This window comes from Acomys minous, assembly GCF_964271855.1.
Source record: "Acomys minous genome assembly, chromosome: 13".
Lineage (NCBI taxonomy): Eukaryota > Metazoa > Chordata > Mammalia > Rodentia > Muridae > Acomys > Acomys minous.
Window position 1 is genome coordinate 80,332,241 of NC_140495.1, and position 25,083 is coordinate 80,357,323.

Genomic DNA, 25,083 nt, shown 5'->3' on the forward strand with positions numbered 1-25,083 from the left:
TGTTCTGCCCCAGGACGTTCCTATGTAGAACAGTGCTGTAGGTCAGGCTTGAGTGCCTGCTAGTGTCTTCCGTTGCCAGCCGTCCGTTTGTTAGAAATGCCTCTTTAAGTGAAAATGATCTAACCAGATGTGGCGATGCATGCCTGTTGTAATCCCAGAACTTGAGGAGGCAGAGACAGACGGATGAGTTCAAGTTTGAGGCCAGCCAAAGATACACAGGGAAACTCTGTCTCCAAAACCCAAATTAAAAAAAAAAAAAAAAAAGATTTGTTATTTGGTTGCTTCATAAATTTATGTAGTATATTCTGGTCAGTCTTCACCTCCTTTCATCCTTCTCCCCCATCATCAAGTCTCCTTCACACATTTTTTGGGGGGGCCTTTGTGATCCACTGAGTTTATCAAGGGCTACCCATGAGGACATGACTGTGGATCTAAGCAGTGGATCATGAATAACTGACCAGTTGTTATATCATCAAAGGCAATGACTTCCTCACCCCCAATAGTGTCCCTCTCCTACCAACAACTCCCCTAGGTGCAGGCTTCATGAGCCCCTCCCCCACCTATGTTTTTGGGTCTATGCGTGCCATGGCTTGTCACACCCATAATACAATGTTTAATGACCCTCTTCCTCATTGTCCAACTCTTAGATTCTTTCTGCCTTCTCTCTCACAGGCACTTTTGGGACTTGGAGATGGTCTTATGCAACTTGCATGCTACAGTACCAGTCTGCCAGGCGAAGTGTGCCTACTGGTGCCATAGTGGCGTGGCTATTTTGGGAGTAACCAGCGGAGTTGAGATTTGATCTGATGTCTCTCACTGGAGATCTGGTCCATGGCTGGGGAGGTCATAGACACACACACACACACACAAAATGAATATACTACTTTTGTTTCGCTAGATGAACATGCCAAAGTGCCTCCTTAATATTTATGTTTATACACGAAGGCCAGTGGTACCCTCGGCCTTGAGCAGTGAATGACAGTTAATACAGAGACTCGTGGCTGGTCAGGATGCTGAGAACCCATGACGGAATGCCCAGCCTTAAACAAGGTCCTGCTATTGCTAAGCAAATAGATCCAAGCAAAAACTTACCCTTTTCTTCTTCATTATGTAGGAGTTCCAGAAATCCCTCGGAGGTAAACACTCTGTCTATGATACCACCAACCGAACTGGACGTTCTCTGAAGGAGAAAACCTCCCTGGCCGACGACAACCTGAAGCTGACCAACATGCTGAGTGAACTCAGGGACAAGTGGGACACCATATGTGGCAAGTCTGTGGAAAGGTAGGATCCTCGGGCAGCTGGTGACTTTGTAGACCTGCCACAGATGCACAGTAGGGTGTCTGCAGAGATCGTTTGGTGGACCTCAGAGTCTTCTTTGGGTAAGGAAAAATCTGTCTTAACTAGGTCTACTTGCTTGCTTGTAGTTGGTCCCACTGTGCTCTTGGGGACTCATAACTCACCATGTAGCCAAGGCTACCTTGGACTTGCACTGATCCTCCTTTTTCAGCTTCTGGAGTGATAGGATTAAGGCAGGGCTACCATGCTGAGCTCCCAGATCTACTGCTTTTTCCTCCTTTAATTTACATATAACTAGTTATGCAAAAATACAAGTCAGAGCGCTATCATTTCTCTTTGTCACCCCATTTAGGAATTTGGTTTTGGATATGAAATAAAATAGGCTCCGTAACATGGTATGCAAGGCTGTTCTGGTCCAGCACTCCTTCACACTTCTAATCTTCCTCTCTCCCACTGGATTTCTGTGAGGCCCCAAGATTTCACTTTAAAACTATCAAGTACTGAGTAAAGTACAGTAGTAGTATAAAAGTTCAAACATCTTGTATTTTTGTCACTGATCCTTAGTTCTAGTTACTTTTGTCAGAAAAGTTCAGTGTCCCTATCTAAAATGCTTGAGAGCAGAAATGCTCAGATTTGGGAGGCTTTTTTTTTCCCCTTTAGATTGTGGAATATTTGCATATATACCATGAAATATCTTGAGGGTGAGACTGTAGTCTAGATTTGAAATCCATTTGTTTCATATATCCCTTATATATGTTGCCTGGATGATGGTGGTTGATTGGTTGATTGGCTGGTTGGTTGGCTGGTTGGTTTGATTTGTTTTGTTTTGGTTGGTTGGTTGGTTGGTTGGTTGGTTTGATTTGTTTTGTTTTGTTTGATTGGTTGGTTGGTTTGGGGTTTTGGTTTTTGGTTGTTCCAAGACAGAGTTTCTCTGTGTGGCCTTGGCTGTCCTGAACTCACTTTGTAGACCAGGTTGGCCTCAAGCTCTCAGAAATCCTCCTGTTTCTGCCTCCCCGAGTGCCAGCAATTTTTTAGTTTTTAGTAAAAGAAAGTATCTAATTGGGCTTACAATTCCAGAAGCTTAGCGTCCATGATGGTGAAGTAAAAGCATTGCAGCAGGAACAGCTGAGAGCTTGCATCTCAGACCACAGACAAGGGGCCGAGAGCACACTGGGTATTGCTTCCAAAGCCTCCGAGCCCAGTGATACACCTCTCCAGCCAGGCCAGGCCTTTCATCCTTCCCAGACAGTTCTGCCAGCTGGTGACCAGGTATTCAAATAGAAGAGCCTACGAGCTCCCTTCTCATTCAGTCCACTCCAGACTATTTCATTCTGTTGGAGATGGAGTAGAAACCATCTGCTTTGCTGGGAGAGGCTTTGATGTGATCCCAGGTGTCAGCTCTTGTTTTCTCCACTTCTGAAGTCTTATCTTGGAAGTCCACCTGCACCAACATCCTGCAGTGTTTCATCCTTATGTCGTATTTTGGCTCCAATATGGTCTTGCTTAGGTTTCCTGGGATACGTGCTGCCTTCTGTGCTCTCGTGTGATTTGGGGGTGTTTCCCCCAGTTACACAGTTATTCTTGGTATTAAAGTCAGCGTACTAGTGCAATGGGGCCTACATCTCCTTTTTGTGTCTAATGATGCTTTGTTTTTATAAAATTAGGTGCTATTCCAGCACTTGGTTTATCTTGTGCATTTCATGTTTACTGTATTAGAGCTATTTCTTTCTTTCTCATTGGAATGTTTCTTTTTCTAGTGAGATTATTTCTTTAATGTTCTCGATGATGTTTACTAAATTCTGTTTCTGGGTATAAGAATGAGATTCCCTTCTAGTCTAGTGATTCTGAGTTCCCCTAATTTATCCTTATCACGGAAGGTCCTTACTTCTCCACTGACTGAAGGACAAACCTGCTGGGCATGACACATGTGATTGATAGTTATTTTCTCCCAGAACCTGAAATACACCATCCCATGCCTCCCGACATCTAGAGTTCTAAGAAACGCTGCTGTTAATCTACTGGATTTGCCTTTTAATGTTACTGGACATTTCTCTCCTGCAGTTTGTAGCATTCTTTCTTTGTCCTATAATCTTAACAACTTGGGTATAATATGTTATAGTGATGTACTTCTGTGGTCATGTGTATTTGAAGTTCTAAATGCGTTTTTAGTGCCTGGATATGCCTGTCCCAAGATTTGGGAAGTTTTCCGCTGTTGTCTTACTGTGTGGCTTTCTGTGCCCCTAGCCTGCTGCTCTTCTTCCTCAGGTATGCCAGTGAAGGAAATATTTGATTGTTTTTCAGGGCATCCCAAAGCTCTTGGCATTTTCTCTGCATGCTTTTCTACTTCTCTTTTGTCCTTGCTGTTGGACATGAACAATTCAAAAGACCTGTCTTCAAGATGTGTTGGTTTTTTGTTTGGTTGGTTGGGTGTTACCTGATCTAATCTGCTACTGAGGATTCCAACTAGTTTTTCTTATATTTCTCTGTTGAGACTGGTTTGTCTTTTGTGGTGTCATGTGAGAACCCCCTTAGCGACTTTCTCTTGATTATTGTTTTGGGAGGTGTCAGTCCTGGTTTTGACTCACTTCACAGACTCGCTCATTCTTTTGGCAATCCACAAGGCTAATTTCCCCCTGTTTCTTCCTCACAGGATCCCATGACCTCAGAGCTAAAAATAGAAAGCCATTTAAAAAAATAAAAAATAAAAGCATGCATGTTACAGATTTTTATAGAGTGGCATTCTGTGGCATCATGTTGATGATGGAAAATTTGGGAATTTTTTACTTCTGAGTTTTGGATTGTAGATCTTCATTCCAAACCCATATCAAGATGAACTAGTGTTCAGTTCTGGGTAGCTTTACACATAACAAGTAAATAAATAGATCTTTTAAAATAAAACTTAACATGTGTTTATTTAGACTCTAGAAGGATCAGTGATTTACAAATATGGGGTTAAGGGAATTTTCCTGTTACCAGATGCCCAGCATGTATTTAAAGGCATAAAAGAGAAAAGTGTATTCTAAGAAAAGCCGAGGGAACTGTGTTGACCACTTATTCCTCCTCTTCAGTATGGCCAGCCATCATGGGGGACTTTGGAAGGCTAATTTATCTCCTTTTCCCCCAGACAAAACAAGTTGGAGGAGGCGCTGTTATTTTCCGGACAGTTCACAGATGCCCTGCAGGCCCTCATTGACTGGCTTTATCGAGTTGAGCCCCAGCTGGCAGAAGACCAGCCTGTCCACGGAGACATTGATTTGGTGATGAACCTGATTGACAATCACAAGGTATTTGCAGCCCAGGACTTTCTATTGTGCCGTTCGGTTATTTATTCTGAGTTTTGAGAAGGATACAAGTGGTTGCAATAGCCTTTTGAAATTGGGAGAACATGTCTTACTACATCACCATCTTCCTACTGACGCGTGTGATGGAGCAGATCGAGGAGCCATCTTTAAAAGGGATGGGGGAATATCACTTTATCAGTGGAATGCTTTGCTCGTAATCACTTGATCTATGTCTATTTTAGACTGGAAATGTAATTTCATTTTGTGGTCCTTTGGGGGGGGTCTCTATTCAAACAATTATGTGGTAAAATTTAAAGCCATTCGTTAGTGTCTTGGAAGGAAAACATCAGATCTGGGACACTCCCAAGGGCTCATGGGTAAATCCTCCTCTTGAACTGTATAAAACCCAAGCCCTTACATAGGATCCAGCAGTATAACAGCCTGGCTGGCCTTCAGAACAGCAGGAGGCACAGCTAACACACCAGAGATGAGATTATCTGCAAACAGCCCGTGGACTTGCCCTGATGACCTAATGCGTTTTCTTGCTACAACTTTGACTTCAAAAAAATGTATTTTATTTTCAAATGTCCTCTTCATCGTTCTTCAGTTATGCTGTTCTGACGTGCTTGGTCTCTTTTAGACTGTTGTTTAAACTTTGAAACCTATTTGGATACTAATTTCCTTTTTTTGTTTCTGTTCTACGGTTATAGCCGTGGAGAAGAGTTTGCTATACTTAACACTAACGTAAAATAAAAAGAATAACTAAAGAGCATGCTGAGGGCGCTCCTCAGTGGTAGAGTGGTAGCTTGGCATGTGCAAAGCCCTGTACCCCCGGCTCAGCCTGTACCCACTGTGGTAATTCACCCCTTTCATTCTGGGAGGTGGAGGCAGAAGGAGCTGACGTCCAAGGTTGTCTTTGAGCCATGAGATCCTGTCTTAATTAAAGAAAACCAGAGAACATTATTGGCCAGGCCCACAATGCTCTGCTTCTGCTCTAACAAGAATGTCCTTGTGTGATGAATTAGGCATTATCGGGCTACTCCTAGTCTACTGTTTACATATTTACTATCCAAAGCATTTTTCTAGACTTTATAACACATTACAAATAACACATTAAAAAGAACATCAATTGTGAATTCTTCATTAAGGATTGGTAATGTAGTTGGAAGACTCTAGAAGCTCGACTGTACACAGAACCTTGGAAAGTCCACTTTGAAGCTACTGGATTGTCCTGTCCCAAGTGACTATGTAGATGTTTCCCTTCTGTGTGTATGTCTGTCTGTAGCTGCATGCCATTGAACACTGTTAGACCTGTCTCACTGTCTACCACATCCTGTTTGGATTGTTTTGGATAAGCTCGCTTTGGGAATGATTTTTTTTTAAACCTAGAGTAATTTAATTGTAGCTAGAAAACCAATTATCTGAAAATCTAGTTTTATGTACAGATACTTAGATTAAAAATGAAGAGTCCTGGGCTCAACTTTACTTCTTAAAGTGGCTCTAAGAAACCATTGTCTTTAATGACACATTGCTTTTAAATGTGCCTACGGTGAGAGGAGGGGGTAGGAGATCCCCAAAACCTTTCCACTGAGATGACAGGTCCTCTAATTCAGCCCTGTAAACGGTGAAAACCATGGGTTACCACTTACGGTGCTATGGGGAAAGGGCTTGTTACAGAAGAAAGGACCACATAACTATTGGGCTCACTGTTCTCTCTGCACCAGGCTTGCTCAGTCCTGTCTCTGTGGCTTGTTTCTCAAATAGCGGGTAGCCAGCGTGTGTGTTGTGGCAGCCACACTAATGGCTTGAAAGGAACTGGGGATTCTCTATCACATGACTCAAAAAGAAAGGGAATTTGATGCAGTGTGTGTGTGTACATTATTTAAATCTGATATATCTCATTTTTTAAAGTCCTATTTCCTTATGAGAATGTTACTAGATGTAAACAAAATCTACCCCAAACGGTGTTAAGTCCTCAAAGAGGAACTATGAGTTATTTTCTACCTGGTGAAGATTCTGCCAAAATAAGGCCATACATACCGATAAATGTATGTGGTGTTTTATATAGCTACATATCTCACAGTGGTGCATTTTTGCTGTTTGGGTTCTGTAATTAAAAGTTAACTGTGATAAAAAGTTAATGTGGTTTCCTTAGGTCTTCCAAAAAGAGTTGGGAAAGAGGACCAGTAGCGTGCAGGCACTGAAGCGCTCTGCCAGAGAGCTCATCGAAGGCAGCCGGGACGACTCCTCCTGGGTCAGGGTGCAGATGCAGGAATTAAGCACCCGCTGGGAGACCGTGTGTGCACTTTCTATCTCAAAGCAGACACGGCTAGAAGCAGCCCTCCGTCAGGTAAAATCCATATAAATGAGCTAGGTATACGGGGTGACGTCCTGCAGCCACAGCACGAGCAGCTCGGGTAGACCAGAAGGTCCAGTGCTCATCCTCCTCCCAGATGGGCATCAGAGAAGTCTAGTCTGGCTGGGTGGTGGTGGCGCACACCTTTAATCCCAGCATTCGGGAGGCAGAGGCAGGAGGTTCTTTGTGAGTTCTAGGCCAGCCTGGTCTACAAAGAGAGTCCAGGACAGCTAAGGCTACACAGAGAAACTCTGTCTTGAAAAAACAAAAAAAAAACAAAACAAAACAAAGTCCAGTCTGTCTCATAACTCTCTGGACCCTTCTACCTGCTCCTCTGGAGAATTTCCAGTACCTAGCAGGAATATTTGCTAATCTCTGCTTCGTGCTGCTTAAATACGTCACTTGGAAGTCCTGGTAGCTGCCACTCACCAAACACTAAGCTGCAAGAATGGTGAACAAGGCTTCCTGTAGGCTTCCTTGATGTTTTATGTCTCTCCTTATATTTATAAAATAGAGTACTATATACCCCTATCTTCTTAATAGGAGTAATGTGTGTAATTAATTTAAATCAAACCTTTTTGGGGGGGCGGGGGAGGTGTGCACTTCTATAGCTATCACTAACAGGTATATTGGGAAATCTTCCTCCTCCCCCCACGTGTGTGTGTGTGTGTGTGTGTGTGTGTGTTAGGCAGAGGAGTTCCACTCTGTGGTCCACGCCCTCTTGGAGTGGCTGGCAGAAGCAGAGCAAACCCTGCGTTTCCATGGTGCTCTCCCAGATGATGAGGATGCTCTCCGGACTCTGATTGATCAACATAAAGTGAGTAATTCCAGTTGGTGAGTAAAACAAAATGAGAAACTGAGTCAGGGAAAGAGAAGAAGCTCATGACTGCACAGAGCAAGTGCAAGAGTTTTGTTTTCTTGTTTGTTTTGTTTTGTTATTTTCCTTCCTGAGGAAAAAAAAAACTAACCATTTGGTACACACCTGTTCACACACACCTAACACCTGGGTACACTTGAGACTGTGTCTCCACCTTCCCTCCTCACCTACCTGTTCACACACACACTCGTAACACCTGGATACACTTGAGAATGTATCGCCACCATTCCCGCTTACACACCTGTTCACCCACACCTAACACCTGGATACATTTGAGACTGTGTCTTCACCCTCCCTGTTCACACACCTGTTCACACACATCTAACACCTGGATAGGTAGCTGTCTTTTGGGCTCCCTTTTGAAAGAAAGTAGTCACTGTAGACGTAGGCACACTGTTTCCTGTCTCTAGGCTGCATGGTGATTTTCCCAGAGGATCATTTGACTTCCGACCAGTCAGCCCACTTTGTCAGTTGTATGTGTATTTCAAGAATGAAACTCCATTAAGGAGCAGCTTGGCATTTCCAAAACATTCCACTAGAATTGTATGTTAATAGTCTTTGCATTTATATGCAAAATAAACAACTCATTTAAAACACTAAAATGGTATTTGTATGCCTCTTTCACTTTAGGGGCTTATTTTATTTACTTGATTGTCCTGTGTGTTGCATGGACCTCTATGTGCCATGTGTTTGTTTTGCCTTCTGCCGAGTGGATTCTGGGCCTCAAACTCAAGTCTTCTGACTTATTCCACTCACCGAGCAGTCTCTCCAGGCCCACTTCTCATTTTTTAATCAAGAGCCTTATAAAAATTCTTGCAACAACTAACCTATAATATAGATTATAAACGTAAAGCACTAGGTTTATAGTGGTAAGTGACTAAGCAGGCAAAAGTGTGGCCGTTGTGTTACCGAGCCAAGCTAATCTCTTTTCTGTAGCAATGCCTGGAACTGGGCAAAACCCTCCCAAGTGTGGCCCACATAAAAAACAGATGTTTTTTAACCTCTGCCTGGAAAAGTCAGGAGTTTACAGTGCTCACATCCCATGTGCTGTTGGTGTCAGGACTTCCGGTCAACTTGAAAGATCTTTTTCAACACCACTTAATAACCTTGCCTTCCAAGGTCATGTTGGAAGTACAGCATCCTAGTGTGTACCGTGTATTACATCATCTGCTTCTTACTTTAATTGTCATCCTTCCTCAAAGAGGGGTCAGCTAACTATAGCGAGGAAGCACTGCCTTCCTGGGAGTGATAGTGGCTCAGGCTAGCACAGCATGGCTTTGCACACTGTTCACAGTGAAGCTGGACCATAAGATTAGCAAAAGTATGTTGGGCTCATGGTGACTCTTAGATTCAGCTCAGTACTTAGGAGTCTAGTTTATGTCTCTGACAGACAGACAGACAGACAGACAGAATCAATTCCTACACCAGATTGAAATTCTTACTTATTCTTACAACCCTGTCAGTAAATGATTGTCGCCAAAACCTTGTGTCCGCCAAGGGCCAACAGCTAACTGAAGTGTTTGCTCTCCTGCAGGAGTTTATGAAGAAACTGGAAGAAAAAAGAACTGAACTAAGTAAGGCCACTGCTATGGGTGACGCTCTTCTGGCCATCTGCCACCCTGACTCCATAACCACCGTTAAGCACTGGATGACAATTATCCAGGCCAGGTTTGAAGAGGTCAGTGTGTCCTTCTGTCATCCTGGGTGGCAATGGCTGTGAGCTGGGGCAGGGCAGTGGGAAATCTCAGCGGCCGAGGTAGACTCGCAGCTGTGGGAAGCGAGGCCGTCACGGGAAAGTGTCGTGTAGATGACCCTCTGTGCCTCGGCCCCTGAAGGAGTTACAGGATCTGCAGCTGTGTCCATGCGACCTCAAACGCCAGATGTTTGGTTCACTGTAGGTCCCACCTGTCCATTGTGTCTGCTGAAAAAAAAAAAGATGTCTCACTGAAGAGTGTTTGGGGGGCCTGTATGCTTGTGCAGTGAATTGAAGAACAGGATTAGAACAGAATTCCAATTCAAGATCTTTAGCTCTTTAGAGTGTAGTTTCTGAGTGCTGTCTGCAATAAGCACATTTGGTGCTTTGGAGGAGGTATGCACGAACCTGCCAAAGCACTAGGAGTAAACCCAGATGCTGTGTACATCATTAGCATTCTGGAGGTGACAAAGGTCCTCAGGAGGGGTCTTGGTGCTTCCTCAAGCTGGATCTTAGCACCCCCTTGCCGGATCTAGGACAGCGGAAAGATTCGTGGGTCAAGCCCAGAATGATCCTACTTTACTTTTAGAGTTGGTAGAGCTTACGACAATGACGCCGTCTCATGAGCTGGAAGGACTTAAGCGAACTGTGTGTTTGTGCCCCAGGTGCTGGCCTGGGCAAAGCAACATCAGCAGAGGTTAGCAGGGGCGCTGGCCGGCCTCATCGCCAAGCAGGAGCTGCTGGAGACGCTGCTGGCGTGGTTGCAGTGGGCCGAGACTACACTTACTGAGAAAGATAAGGAAGTCATCCCACAGGAGATTGAGGAGGTGAAAGCCCTCATTGCAGAGCACCAGGTAAGTAAACGTGATCCTCACCTGTTAACCTCAGGCGTCTGCTCTCTTCCATTGCAGGGTTTCTCCCCCCAGCCCAAGACCAGGGGCTTTTCTTGTTCTGCAGCTGCCCTGCAGCTTGTCTCTCCCCAGTCACCTCTGGACCACTCTTTTGCCTTCTGTGAAGCACTCCTCTGCCTCTGCCTCCAGTGTCAGAGCTGCTCTCTTCTCCATTTTATCCCCAGCTCCATCATTTTAGCCCCACCTCCCACTCTCTTTGAGCAAACTCATTTCGTCGCCGCGGCTCTGCCTGGCATTTGCTTTACAGTTTCCTATTTGCATCTCCTCTGTTTCCTCAGATGACCAACCATGAGTATTCCAAGTGCAACATATTTAAAAGGGCATGCATTTTCCTTCTCAGAGTGGCTGCTTGCCTGTGTACGCTACCTGTTTTAAACTCTGAAGTGATGGCATCATATGTGCTCTGAGTCTAGCCTGTTTAATTAATGGGGCTAGAGAGATGGCTCAGAGGTTAAGAGCACTTAGGACTTAAATTCGGTTCCCAGAAACCACACTGGTCAGCTTGCGGCCACCTATAAATTCAGTTTCAGGAACTCCACTGCCATCTTGTGGCTTCTGCAGGCATTACACACAGGTGGTGTGCAAATTGACAAGCAGCACCGCACATACACACATCCATCCACGTAACTAAAAACAAAATTTTCAAATGTTGAATCTGTGTTATTGGTATATATAGTGGCCCAGAGCTTCTCCGGCTATGTTCCCTGTGTGAAGACTTATCATAGTGGCTCAAGTTTTCCAACACAATAAATATTTCAGAACATAATGCCTCTCTCTTCACCTGTCAGCCTCATATTTTCCCCACCACTTTTCATCGCTGCCTCTGCCTGTCCTCAGCCTTTGCTGTGTGCCCAACATGTAGGGATCAGTCGGTAACAACAAGATACCATGGAGACACAATGAGGAATGGCAAGATACCAAGCCCTTTAAATGTAACTACAGTAAACATTAGTGCCAATAACCTCGGCCACTTCAAAGTGCCTGCTCATGGCCATGAGGTATATATGAGTCGGACATGGCCATCTTCTGCCTCTGTGTGCAAAGTCATTCAAGTATTTAAACTGCGAGGGTGGAATGTTCTATGGCAGGAAATGCTCACTAAAATCCCTGGCGGAAGAGCCTTTGCACTTCAGACCTAGTTGGTACAGATATTTAGAACCACTTGCAAATGTTGTCTTTCAAACTGAAAAGTGACAGTTTTGTTTTTAATTTGAGTTTGCTTTTGGTCATTTTGCATTCTTTGGAAAGCAGTAAACAAACAAACAAGCAAGCAAACACTGACTGGTACAGTCATTTAGTGTGCTAATCCTTTAAAGAATGACAGCGCAGCCCTTTCATCCTGGGTGCCTGTTCGTCCCTAACGCTGACTTCCTCTAACCCTGGATTTAATTGACATCACTCTTCCCTTCAGACCTTCATGGAAGAAATGACCAGAAAACAGCCCGACGTCGATAAAGTTACCAAGACCTATAAGAGGAGAGCTGCTGACCCTTCCTCTTTGCAGTCCCACATTCCTGTCTTGGACAAGGGACGAGCCGGAAGTAAGCAGGGCTGGTTCTTAAAAATAAAGATGCGTGGCCAAGCCAGTCCCTTTCCTTTTCAATTATCACTTGGAATTAGAAAGTAGAGACTCCGTGTGAGCAGGGACTCTAGGTGAGAGAAGCAAGGGAGAATGAGGAAATAGAAGGATCCAGAGGGTCCTAGAAACCTACCAGTAGAACATTATGATGGGCAGATCTGGGCCCAGGGGTCCCGCTCAAACTATGGCACCAGCCAAGGACAATACTTGCAGTAAACTTCGAACCCCTACCCAGATCTAGCCAATGGACAGGACATTCTCCACAGTTGAGTGGAGAGTGAGAACTGACTTTCTCACAAACTCGGGTGCTCCATATCTGACCACGTCCCCTGGATGGGGAGGCCTGGTGGCACTCAGAGGAAGGATAGCATGCTACCAAGAAAAGACTTAATACTCTATGAGCATATATAGGGGGAGGAGGTCCCCCTCAGTCACAGTCATAGGGGAGTAAGGGGAAAATGGGAGGGAGGGAAGATTGGGAGGATACAAGGGATGGGATAACCATTGAGATGTAATAAGAATAAATTAATGAAATAGTTTTTTAAAAAAGATTTTCTTAAACCGTGGACCTTAAGTATTTAGCTAGTTTTTTAAACTGAAGTGAAAGACTGCACTCAGGTGCCTGTGTTTGACATTGTTTAAAGCATTACCTTTCAGATTCTAGAGGAAATTGGGGAAAGTTACAGGACTCCAAGTCATAAACTTGAGCCTGGGTACCATATGATCTTAGGCCAATAATTTTCCTAGGCCACATCTAGCCATTTAGTCAGGTGGGGCAAATGCTCTCTGGGCGCTGGTTTATGCAGCTGAGGAGACTTGTGAAGTCGGCCAGACAGGAGAAAGGTGGCTCGGTTGGCTGTCCTGTGCATGTGTGTGCATATGAGAGGAAGCAACACCTGCTCGGTGGAGAAGAGAGTTGGGAGAAGGCTAGGATCCACTCATCCTCTTGGCTCGGTTGTCGTTTGTGAAGCATCCGATGCCCACTCCAGGGACTGCCACTTCTCATTCTCGCTCTCTAAGCAGAGCAGCTACCTGTAACCGACCCTTAACATGTCTCACCGTGCCGCCTCGGCATTGAAATGGCACCAGCGTGCCTAAGAAAACGTTTAAGTATTTAAGTTTACAGCATTTCTGCAGCACCTAAGATCCGAGTGTGAACTTTAGTAAGAAGTGCTGGGTTAGAGAATGTTTTTCTTGGCAGTACACAGTAGTTAAAGTCAGTCTCACCTAGGAGCCAAAAAGCACACCCCACCTCCATGCCCGTCAGCCCTCCAGGCACTTTGCCATCTGACCGCAGTTGTGTTTTAACAGGGAAACGCTTCCCAGCCTCAGGCCTGTATCCATCTGGATCCCAGACACAAATCGAAACCAAGAACCCCAGGGTTAACCTGCTGGTCAGCAAATGGCAACAGGTCTGGCTCCTGGCTCTGGAAAGGAGGAGGAAACTGAACGACGCCTTGGACAGGCTGGAGGAGGTCTGGAAACTCGTACATTTACCTCCACGTTGTCTCTGTCTTCATTTCTATGCTGTGCCGCGCTGCCAAAAGCATGCTTGTCTTTTCCATAAGCATAACCCTTATCGTCCGAGAGCTGGCTTCCTTCTGAGGCGAACACTAAGCTTGCGTGTATTTCTGTTAGAAACTGATCTGTAGGATCTGGATCTAGGGAGTCAAAAGCTAGAAAACGTACATTTTAACTGGCTGCTGACCTCTGAGAAAGGCTTTCTCACTTGACGTGTCTGCTGCTGGCTCCACCTGGTGGACACATCTCTACCCTGTGGTGGAAGGCTTTTACTTTTTATGTTGTGACAATTGAAAACATTAGGTGTCTCAGCAAACAGGGTAGCTGACAGGACAGAAGGACAGGGTAGATACACACCCAGGCCTGCACCTCCACTAATGCTGGCACTGTGGACACACCTCTGTGACTGGCGACGTGAGCAGTTTTTATTTTAAGAGATCTTATTTGCAAAGAAAAATCAACGATGCAGTGAACTAAACGTCATAAGAAGTCATTTGTAAAATTCTTGTCTTTCTTTGAAATGGGAGAGACGTGTGTCACCAGGGGCTGTACTCAGCTGGCAGGAAACAGAATGGATGTTCACACCCAGGTGATAGAGGTATCACTGAGTGCGTTTAATAGATTGTTGTGAAAAAAGATTTTTTTTTTTAAAAGCCTGAGGTTGTGATGGGGGTGTTGGTGGACGTATGGGAGTCGGAGGGGAGAGTGTGCAGTTGATGTGGCCGCATTTCACTGTGTACACATCTGAAACCGTCGAGAACAAGGACAGAAATGTAAAGTTAGTTTGCGCACAGCGCTAACTCAGCCGACTTTCGCCCTTTTTAGCTGAGGGAATTCGCTAACTTCGATTTCGATGTCTGGCGTAAAAAGTACATGAGGTGGATGAATCACAAGAAGTCGCGGGTAATGGATTTCTTCAGGAGGATTGATAAAGACCAGGATGGGAAGATCACGAGGCAGGAGTTCATCGAGGGAATTCTTTCCTCCAGTAAGTCCAAGACTATAGCCAGAGGGATCCACACAGAAAGCAAGCAAGGTGTAAGACTCGGGCGGGGGGGGGGGGGGGGGGGGCTAATCAGCTCTGCCTTTTAACTTGACTGGGAGCTCGGCAGCTTAGAAAAGCTCCTGAGTCAGGCACACTACCATTTTGAACGGCCACAGGACTATCCTTCATTCTCCTCAAGCTGTGTCAGTGGTTAAATAAGTTAGTGATATTTGATTCCAGAAGCCTTTTGTGTGTTAACTGGGGTACAAAAGCAAGTCAATAGGTAGTGATTTCTGGATAATTCTACTTAACAGTTCTAATCGGATACTCACAGTAGTAGAACATGAGCACCCTGAGCTAGCTTGTTTGGCGACTCTACAAAAGCAGCAAGTGCCGCTAACCACTGAGGTGTCTCCCCAGCCCCTCGTCGTACTGCTTGAAGATAAATCTGTGTCATATATTATCTTATTTTGCTGAAAATGAAATTATTTTATAATTATTTTATTATGCTGAAAATAAGATTTTTTTTAAAAAACTGTGTAATCGTGCTGACCAACCACATTAAGACTGAGACATGCAGTCAGATATGCCTTAACTGTAACAAACTACCTTACCAGCTTTGCTTGGCACATTTCAGAGTTCCCTACCAGCCGCCTGGAGATGAGCGCCGTGGCCGACATCTTTGACAGAGACGGTGATGGGTACATTGACTACTATGAATTTGTGGCCGCTCTGCACCCAAACAAAGATGCATACAAACCCATCACAGATGCTGACAAAATTGAGGATGAGGTACTTGTCGTCTGTCCTCTGCTACAGCAGGACTAGTGTGTGTCCGTGTGGCTCACACAGCCAGCTCATCGGTTTCTAGGGTCCCACTGGGAAGGACCAAGATGAAAGTCAATACTGCACCTTTGTTTTTGGCAGGTCACGAGGCAAGTAGCCAAGTGCAAATGTGCAAAGAGATTCCAAGTTGAGCAAATCGGCGACAACAAATACAGGGTAAGTGTTCCCAGTGACTCCAGGTCTTCGGAGAACAGAAGCCAACATGTGCGTCAGTCGGACATACGTGGCTTTCTAGGAACCCTAATTAGTGTCACACCATCTCAAATGTAATGGAGTAGGAAACGCTACAGTTTTTCTCATCTCAAATTATATAAATTCCTAAATTATATAATGTAAATGTTATGTAGATAGCTTGCATTTGACTAGCAGGCCATATTTTAAAATATTCGTAACGTGCACAAAACTTTTACATTTCTTTTACATTTGTCTATTTAGTGTGTGTGTGTATGTGTGTGTGTGTGTGTGCACATGTGTGTATGTGCATGTATGCATGTCACAATATGCATAGAGGTCAAAGGCCATCTTGTGGGAGTATTTCTCTTCTGTAGGGGTGTAGGGACTGAACTCAAGTCCTCAGGCCTGGTGGCAGTGCCCTTACCATCTGAGCCATCTCACACACATGCCACTGTTAAGGAGAAAATTGCTAAGAGTAAAATACCCAAGTCATCTATTCAAGCTGTCCCAAATTACTTGTTGTTTTATTATGATTAGAGATAAGCTTCAAGCTTCTAAATAACTGCTTTTCAGAACCAGGAAAGTAGAATTTGGGGGGGGGAGGGTTCTAGAATTTAAAAATACTCACTTTATAGATATGAAAAAGATGCAGTTTTTTCCATTTACATAGTAATTTTTGCTTTTATTCGAAATCTAAATGAACTTGGTTCACATTTAAACAGAACAATGTGATTTTGTCATTCTTTGTTTTTTTTCCTCTTTTTTTTTTCCTTTGAAATATCTTTTAGTCAGCAGATAGGATTAACGTGTGCTGAGTGTCCTTGATATGGCATGTTATTTACAAATGCAGTACACTTTCACTTTTTCTTTTTAGACTTAAAAAAAAATTATGTGCATTGGTATAAGAGTGTCAGATCCCTTGGAACTGGAGTTACGGACAGTTGTAAGCTACCATGTAGGTCCTGGGAATTGAACCCTCGTCCTTTGGAGAGCAGACATTGCTCTTGACCACTGAGGGACTAGCTCTTCAGCCCCCACACTTTCATTTTTAAAAGATGTTCATCTGCCATTTAAACTTTAATTTGAAAACTTTTAGCTAAGCTGAGCAGTAGTGGTGCACGCCTTTGATCTCAGCACTCGGGAGGCAGAAGCAGGTGGGTCTCTGTGAGTTCGAGGCCAGCCTGGTCTACAGAGCAAATCCCAGGACAGCCAGGGATGTTGCACAGAGAAGCCCTGTCTTTAAAAAAAAGAAAACTTTAACTTTTTGCACTTTAAAAGTTTTGAAACTTTTAACTTCAGTTTGAAAGCATAAGATTTCAATAAATTTGTAAAACAAACAAACAAAAAACTTTGGCTTGAATTCAGAACAAATGGATACATCCACTCTCTAAACTAAATGCTATATCCTGAAGTACAGGGTTTGAAGTGTGTGTGTGTGTGTGTGTGTGTGTGTGTGTGTGTGTGTGTGTGTGTGAGAGAGAGAGAGAGAGAGAAAGATTGAGTGTGAGGGTGTAGATGAGTGAATGTGTGGGGGAGAGTGTCTCTGTGTGTGTGAATGAGTGTGAGGGTATATGTGTCTTAAATGTGTGTGTGGGTGTGAGAAAGTGTGTATGTGTGAGAGAAAGATTGAGTGTGAGGGTGTATATGAGTGAGTGTGTATGTGTGTGGGTGTGAATGAGTGTGAGAGTTCTGTGTCTGAATGTGAGAGGACGTGAGAAAGTGTGTATGTATAGAGAGAAAGAGACTAAGTGTGAGTGTGTATGTGTGTGTCAGACTGAGTATATGTGTGGTGAGTATGAGAGTGTGTGTGTGTGTGTGTGTGTGTGTGTGTGTGTGTGTGTGTGTGTTTGATCCATATAGAAAGTTTCCTGTTAAACTAATTTTGTCTTTCTTCCATTTTTCATTTTTTTTATCAGTTCTTCCTGGGAAATCAGGTATTAACCAGTGGAATCTCACATTCCCGATGATTTTTTTAATGTGTAATTCATAGCCATTGAAGCTTACCATGGCCAGTCCCTCCATGCTGCCTCGCTAGCTACTGCAGTGTTGGTTGGTGTGCTGTTGCTGTCAGCGCTCTCGGAGTCCTTGGCTCAGGATTCCTTTATCGCTTTGTGCCTCAAAGGAGGAGATTACTTTTAAGCAAACCAGATAATGAACTGTAGCTGATTAGCTGATCACCATGGTGCAAACACAATGTTCAAGGCCCGTTTTTCATAATACTGTGGACAAATCTTATGCCAGTGGTCACTGGAACACAAACGTGATTCTCCATACATCACTGTGCCTGATCGTTCAGGGCATACGGCATACAGTATCATTAAGCAGAGACTGTAGAATACTAATTAATAAAACAACAGTTTTCTTTAACCCCACTAGCTTCCAAAATAATAGACACAGAGAGACTGATTTATTACTAAGCTGTAGGTACTATGCTGGGCAGATTCTGAGCTATTCTAAGCCAATCACGTGCCAGTCTGATGACTCCGGGCTTCTGCTCCATCGGTCTGTCCTCGTGGCCACGTGCTGATCACCCATCTTGCCCCGTGGCGTCTCCTCTCTCTCCAGCTTCCTCTCTACTGCTCTGTCTTCTGCCTTCCCTCTCTTCTCCTCTCATGTTCTCTCAACCCCAAGCCCAGAAACCTAAACTCCGCCTACCCCTCTTCTGCCCAGTCACAGGCTTCAGCATCTTTATTGGCCAATCCGGGATAATTGGGCAGCATTCCTTATATCACATGGGTACAGAAGATGGTTCAACACTCATAACAGTATCCATGGCAGGGCCGTCACCACATCTCAGGGCACTGAAATCAGCATCTGAAAACAGGGTACACAAGACCCTCTTCCAACAAGTGACCATGGGAAGACAAAGTACCAAGAGGTCTTCATAGGGCTCCTGAGTGACGTGTGTGCTCCCAGCCACTAACTCCCTCTGAGTTGCTGGCTTACAGCACACTATAGGTCGTGTTTTGTGCTGCCTTGGCCAAATGTTTGCATTGACATTCCAGTCAGTGCAACTACTTAGTGGTGCTGTGGCCCGATAGAGATTTTTAAAATGCACACAGGAGAAATTACATTTTGGTGGGCCCATATTCAAAATGTATTGCCTGCACTGCTCTGTAAGAAGCAGACCACTGTTAGTTAGCTAGTGATCACTGCTCGATCCTAAGTCACACTACGTCTTTCCCCCCTTTTCATTAAAAATAGATTCTTTTCTCACATAAATACGTCCTGGTTACAGAGTCCCCTCTCTCTACTCCTCCAAGTTCCTCCCTACCTCCTCTCCCACCCGGATCCACTCCCTTTCAGTCTCTCATTAGAATACAAGTGATGGAATAACAATTAAGTTGTAATCGGAATAAATTAATAAAAAAAATTAAAAAAAAAAAGAAAATAATAGGCTTCTAAGAGATAACAGGGAACTAAAACATAGTAAGATAAAACAAAAACCATCACACCGAAGTCAGACAAGGCAAACTGACAGAAGGGAAAGAGCCAAGAGAGTGCACAAAAATCAGAGGCCCGCTCGCTCACACACTCAGGAGTCCCATAAAAGCACTAAGCTGAAGGTTGTACTGTACACATAGAGGGCCTGGTGTAGACCCCTGGTGTAGGCCCTGCGCTCACTGCTTCATCTCTGAACACATTACATCCTAAGTTGCAAATTATCTCTTACCTTCAGTTTTCTGTAGGCAAAAGTTTAGAGGATAGTGATTCCACTACTTTGAATAGACTTTTCCCAAGAACTATTTTTAATTGACATATAATAGTCATATGTATTTATGGGACGCAGTGTGATAATTTAATAGTTACGCACAATGTGCAAGGATAAAATCAAGGTAAAACATCTGTTACAACAGATAAAAATGTTACCTTTTAATGCTTGTTATTTTCTGAATCAGCGAATAGGATAATATCTTTCATTTTCAGAGAAAATAAGAGAAATACCTTCAAAGATTTTTATGTGCTGGAAGTACAAAGAACAACATTCATCTATTTTTTTTTGTCTTGTGCTTGGCCTTGGGAAAATTAGAGGAATTCTAAAGACCCCATTGGTTGTCTGGAGAATACCTTTTAAAAGTTCTATCAGAAGTTACCATATTTAAGAACCAAAATACTACTTTATAAAGAAAGCATTTCTTAGATGTTTCCTTAAGTCTAATTTTGAACCTGGTGTTGAACAAGATTTATCTGATCCAATTATCTGGTTCCTTAAGGGTAATTTTCTTCCCACCCTCTTTTTCCCCTTTGCTTACTAGCAGCACAAAATTTTTTTTTTGTCTCTAACAACATAAGTACAGGTTTTAATTTTTAAATTAGCATTTCAGAAGTAGTTCATCCAGTGGGAAATTTAAGTCTCAGTGTTTAAAACTCAAATTTCGGAAGAGCTATGCCAAGAGATGTGTCCCTGCTCATACACTTCTGTGACCTTCTTCTGAGTTTAGGTTCCTGAAAGAGAGTCTGGCTGGCTTTCTGTTAGGATTCTCATGCTGAAATCCAGCACTCAAGGCTACAGAGAAGTAGCAGAGTGTGTCTACTCCCCACAGTACGCAGAGGGGAATAGTCACAAGCAGGCCTGCCCAGAAGCTGTTGGCACCTAATGAACTGTTTGTTCCATCATTGTCTTTGTCACGTGCCAAGTTGATGAGCATGAAGTTCAGGATGGTGCTTCTCACAGTTGGACATGAACCTCTTAGAAATGATTTCCAGATTTAAAAAAAAAAACAAACCAATTCTCACAGACTTCCAAAATGAGTAATCCAAATGATCAAGGCTTCACCAAAGGAGCACCAATGGTACAAACAGCTTTAAGGGGGAAAAAAATCCTTTTAGATTTGAAAGCTGTGTCATTGGTAATTCATTAGTACCTGTTTTAAGATTGCAGTAACATAATGTGGCATGTTAATCCAGCCTCCAGCTAACTGGTATACCAGACCATTGATTTTAGTATGGGGTTTTTATTAGTCATAATCATTCATTACTTTTTCCCCCTGCATCAGAGATCTCCTAAGAATAGCAAGGGAGCTTGAGTTTCCCCCACAGATCTCAAAGGAAAGGAGTTCTAACCTGAGAGGCAGTTTTCCCAAATCAATTTGGTGACAACCGTAGAAACACCTGATTTTGTGTGAGTCTCGGGCAAGTGGACCTGCGCTTATATTCATGGCTGCGCTTAACTCCTAGAAACATTCTCAGTTCTTGCTTTGTGAGTGTTGTTTCTGTTACAAGAAAGAAAAATAATCTGTAACTTTATTGCAAAGCTTCAACGTTATATTTGATTAACCTCTGTGATTTTTTTTTCTTCAAACTGTTTCCCTTGGTCTAAATCGGCATGCAGCAGTCTAATGTAGATCACAATGGACCCCCTTTTGAGATTTCACTAATTAATCACTGACCTAAGCAGGCAATTAAGTTGGTCGCTTACGCTGCTGCAAGCTGCATGCTGCCCGTTTGCTCAGAATCGTACTGACAATTAGAGGTCCTTTCTCTCTTCACTGCCTAGTTTGGAGACTCCCAGCAGCTTCGACTGGTTCGGATCCTGCGAAGCACAGTGATGGTTCGCGTTGGCGGTGGATGGATGGCTCTGGATGAGTTCTTAGTGAAAAATGATCCCTGCAGGGGTAAGGAGACCCTCTTGTCAAGGTGTCAGTGCCCTCGCAAGGGCTGTGGTGTCAGGTGTCCCCACGTTGGAAGCTTGAATCCCACGGCTGATGGTTCCCATTGGCCTTTAAAACAGTTGTCTCCTCTCTCTCCTTCTCTCCCTCCCTCCCTCCCTCCCTCTCTCTCTCTCTCTCTCTCTCTCTCTCTCTCCTCTCTCCCCTCCCCTTCCCTCCCCTCCCTCGCTCCCTTCCTCCCCCTCCCTCCCCCCCCCTCCACTAATGGAATACATTTGACACAGGTAGGTAGGAAATACAGTCTGAATTTTCTGTGTAAGACCTTCTTGTCTACAGTTTTCAAAATGGACATTTCGACACCCCAAGACAGGAGACTAGAGGGTAAAAGTTTAAGAGTCAAATTTTAATGAAGTGAGGGGAGAGGTGGGGAAAACAGTACTTAGAAACAAAAGCAAACTGTCTTTGAGGTTGACTAAGAGAATATTTAAAAGGTAAATATTACGTTGTAGCTTCCTTCATATCTGCTGTCCCAGGAGTTTTTAAGTTAGCTTTTAATATTCCTCTTTTATCTTTCTAAGATTATAGCATTATTTTAAATTATATGTATGTGTGTGTGTGTGTGAGTGAGTGAGTGAGTGTGTGTGTATGTGCCAGTGTCCACAGAGACCAGAGGCATCAGATCCTCAGCCTCGGAGTTATGGGTGGTTGTGAGCCACCCATGGGACCAAACTCAAGCCCTCCCCAAGAGCAATGCATGCTCTTAGCCACCGAGAATCCTGTTTTTATGTGCTACAGTTATGAGTTTCTTAATTAGTCACATGCGTGTTTGATTACAGTTTCTATTTAGGAGTCATCTACTCAGAAAGCATCCACTATTTTCTGACTTTAAGAAAAGAAAATAGGATTGTGATGACTTATTTTAATCTGTGAGCTTATGGTCCCTTAAAAGTGCCTATTCCAGCTTTGCCTGTTAGGCTACCAAGTGGGAAGCCAAGCAGGAAGTCTTCCTTTCGGTTCTGGCATCTGGAAACAGCTGTGTCAGAGCCAGCGGTCCTGTCTGTCCAGGCCAGCGGTGAATTGTCACACAGCCACGCAGTAGCCCTGCCCTTTGTTACCTGAGATGCAGCTTTAAAAAAACAAATGCAGCGAGGCATAAGCGCTTCCGTCCCATCCGCCATGTTCATTTAACACTGTGTTCTGAGAACAGTGTTGTCAGGCATTTTCATTGTGGTACAGACATGGAGTGTGCTTAATAGAAAGCTACACGCTTTACTATCCTACACACCAGGAGTTTAGAGTGTGTGTGTGTGTGTGTGTGTGTGTGTGTGTGTGTGTGTGTGTGTGTGTGTGTTTTATATTACCTGTTGCTCCAAAAGCCATGATGAATAAAACAGTATGGGATTGAACTGAACACAAAATAAAACAATCAGCCAGGAAGTACAGTCACTATAAGACGCATAAAGCTGTTGCTGGTCTGACACAGCATCATACTGTTGTACAGAAAGCTTCTTACAAGTAGGGGGGAAATGTGCTCTAATGATAAATGTAATACAGTAAACACATAACCAAGCCACATAAGCACCGTTGGCACTACTGGAGCATTCTGTCCTATCCATAACCATGTTGCACTTTCCTGTGACTGGTGTTGCAGTCGGCTTGCTCACCACAGACACATCAGGAGTGCTGTTGCCCTGAAGATGGGCACAGTGTCCATCAGGCAATAGGAATTTCTGGGCTCCGCTAAAGCCCTTTGTTAACCAAAACATCATCTTATGGTGCAGGACTGCACTTTGACAAGAATGCAGTCCAAGGTAAAGGCAGCACTGATTTCTCGTAAATAGCAATGAAAGTGCAAACTCCGTGGGATTACAGAGGGTGGCACTAGCGCTGGCGGGGCTGCCCGAGCTCTGCTGTCCGCTGTCGCTTTTTCCTGGTTGAGTGGAACCACGCAGGGCGTCTCCTCCGGATGCATCTTCTCTCCTAAACGTATGCTAAAGGCTGGGTCCGAGCGCCCTTCACGTATCCAACTGCTGTACTTTGTTTCCTCTGCTAACAGTGTGTTCTTTAATGTGATCGGTACCCTGTGTCGTTTTTTCTAGTTCACCACCATGGGAGTAAAATGTTACGTTCGGAATCAAACTCTTCAATTACTACTACTCAGCCTGCTATAGGTTGGCAACCCCTCTCTTTGGCTCTTCCCTCTTACTTTTCTCTTTCCCACTTTTACGTTCTCGCTTTCATGATTTGTTTTAATACAGTATGCTTCATTCACGCGTATGGCTTAAACTCACATCCGGCAAGCTGGGGCTTCTAAACATAAATTCTGAAAGTGTGACACACTCGCGGCACGCCGCCAGTGCGAGTGTTCCACGAGCGAGCGATCGAGCCCATGCTAACACGTTGCCCATCGGGTCCCTGTGGAGCGTTCTCCATGTGCACATGTGTTTGTATGGGTGCTGCATCACCGATTGCCTCGTGGCTCCCTGGGTCTGGCGTTTGTTACTGCATGTCGGTGAAACAGGTTTTATTTTAAGGCCTAAAATCAAAATACTAGCTGCCTCTCACTTCAGTGAAAATTCTGAAACTTTTTTTTTTTTATGTTCTCTTCATGACTAACAAGCCATCTCCGATTTGGTGTGATTGTTTAACCCCAGTGTTAAATCCTGGCATTCTCCGGACCTCAGCAATACATGCAAAAGATTCCTGACTGTGTCCTCAGTGTGGCGGAGGGGAACAGAGCGTGTGGGCATCAGTAGCTGGTGGATTAACAGTAGCATGAGCTTTCCATCTTCATGCTGACTTTGTTTTACACTGGTTTTTCTTGCTGGTGTCTAGTGTTAGAGTAAGCGCACCCCTTTCCCATCTCCACGCCCCCTTTGTATCCGAGAGGAATGCATTGTGAAGGAATGCATTTAACTTCTTGTTATGCTGAGTTGGAGTTGGCATGTCAAAAAGATGTTCTCGAAATTCCCAGCGTGCTCTTCTGGTGCCAGGCGGCCCTCCTTTCTGCCAAGACTGAGCGCTCTCCCTCTCTCTCTCTCTTCTCCTCCGTGCTGTTTTTTTGCTGTGCATGTGAATGATGCAGCCAAAGGAAGGACCAACATGGAGCTGCGTGAGAAGTTCATCTTAGCAGACGGTGCCAGTCAGGGTATGGCTGCCTTCCGACCACGAGGCCGCAGATCACGCCCTTCATCGCGAGCAGCTTCCCCCAACAGATCCACCTCGGTGTCGAGTCACGCCGGCCAGGCAGCCTCCCCACAGGTACCTGCTGCCGCCAGCACACCCAAGGTAGGCCTCCAGGCTGCGGTCTTCCTCCCAATGCACCCACTCTCCGCAGCATACTCTTGGGCATTTTGTTTCCCTTGAATTTGTAGGACCAGCCACATCCATAGTTTTAAATATGCTTTGCCCAGTGACCCATGAAGCCGTTGTCTGTACAGGGTTACCTGTCCAGGGGCTTTGTCGCCTTTCAGATTGGATTTTCTGTTTAAAGCTTTATTCATCTTTTTTTTTTTTTAATGTATGATCTGTCATACATCAGACCTGTCGACTTTTATCTTTATTGCCTGTGTAACATAATTCTGTTCTGGATCTCTCTTTTCTGTGGGTTTGTTTTTCATCTGCCGCCCTTTACATTTGATTTGCCGTTGTTCCATGCAGATTCTCCATCCTTTAACACGCAATTATGGTAAACCATGGTTGACAAACAGCAAACTGTCAACTCCTTGTAAAGCAGCAGAGTGCTCAGACTGTCCCGTGTCATCAGCAGAGGTATCGTAAGGCCCCAGACTCCAGTCTTAACAGCCCTCTCGAATTGACACTACTAACCCTGCTTTACCACTGCCTTAATGTATGTACTTCTGATAACACTACATCTTCCTGTCACCTACTACACAACAGCTCTCAGGGGACATGAGAGTAAAAAGTGTTCAGAAAAGACAGTGGCAGCTTG

General features: G+C 44.2%; 1 protein-coding gene across 24 annotated transcripts in view; it reads left to right on the forward strand.

Moving 5' to 3' along the window:
- DST (dystonin) overlaps positions 1 to 25,083 on the forward strand; it is a 405,299-nt gene that overhangs the window by 374,529 nt on the left and 5,687 nt on the right. For 12 of the 24 annotated variants that reach the window (XM_084754651.1, XM_084754634.1, XM_084754657.1 and 9 more), the window contains 16 exons: positions 1,115 to 1,284; positions 4,424 to 4,583; positions 6,736 to 6,930; positions 7,625 to 7,753; positions 9,348 to 9,491; positions 10,172 to 10,360; positions 11,829 to 11,958; positions 13,308 to 13,471; positions 14,343 to 14,505; positions 15,140 to 15,294; positions 15,430 to 15,504; positions 17,439 to 17,456; positions 21,020 to 21,137; positions 23,231 to 23,302; positions 24,217 to 24,419; positions 24,792 to 24,902. In XM_084754651.1, the coding sequence (XP_084610777.1) occupies positions 1,115 to 1,284; positions 4,424 to 4,583; positions 6,736 to 6,930; positions 7,625 to 7,753; positions 9,348 to 9,491; positions 10,172 to 10,360; positions 11,829 to 11,958; positions 13,308 to 13,471; positions 14,343 to 14,505; positions 15,140 to 15,294; positions 15,430 to 15,504; positions 17,439 to 17,456; positions 21,020 to 21,137; positions 23,231 to 23,302; positions 24,217 to 24,419; positions 24,792 to 24,902 (2,196 nt within the window). The remainder of the gene's footprint in view (positions 1 to 1,114; positions 1,285 to 4,423; positions 4,584 to 6,735; positions 6,931 to 7,624; positions 7,754 to 9,347; positions 9,492 to 10,171; positions 10,361 to 11,828; positions 11,959 to 13,307; positions 13,472 to 14,342; positions 14,506 to 15,139; positions 15,295 to 15,429; positions 15,505 to 17,438; positions 17,457 to 21,019; positions 21,138 to 23,230; positions 23,303 to 24,216; positions 24,420 to 24,791; positions 24,903 to 25,083) is intronic. The other 12 variants (XM_084754655.1, XM_084754636.1, XM_084754643.1 and 9 more) reach the window with 4 other exon arrangements.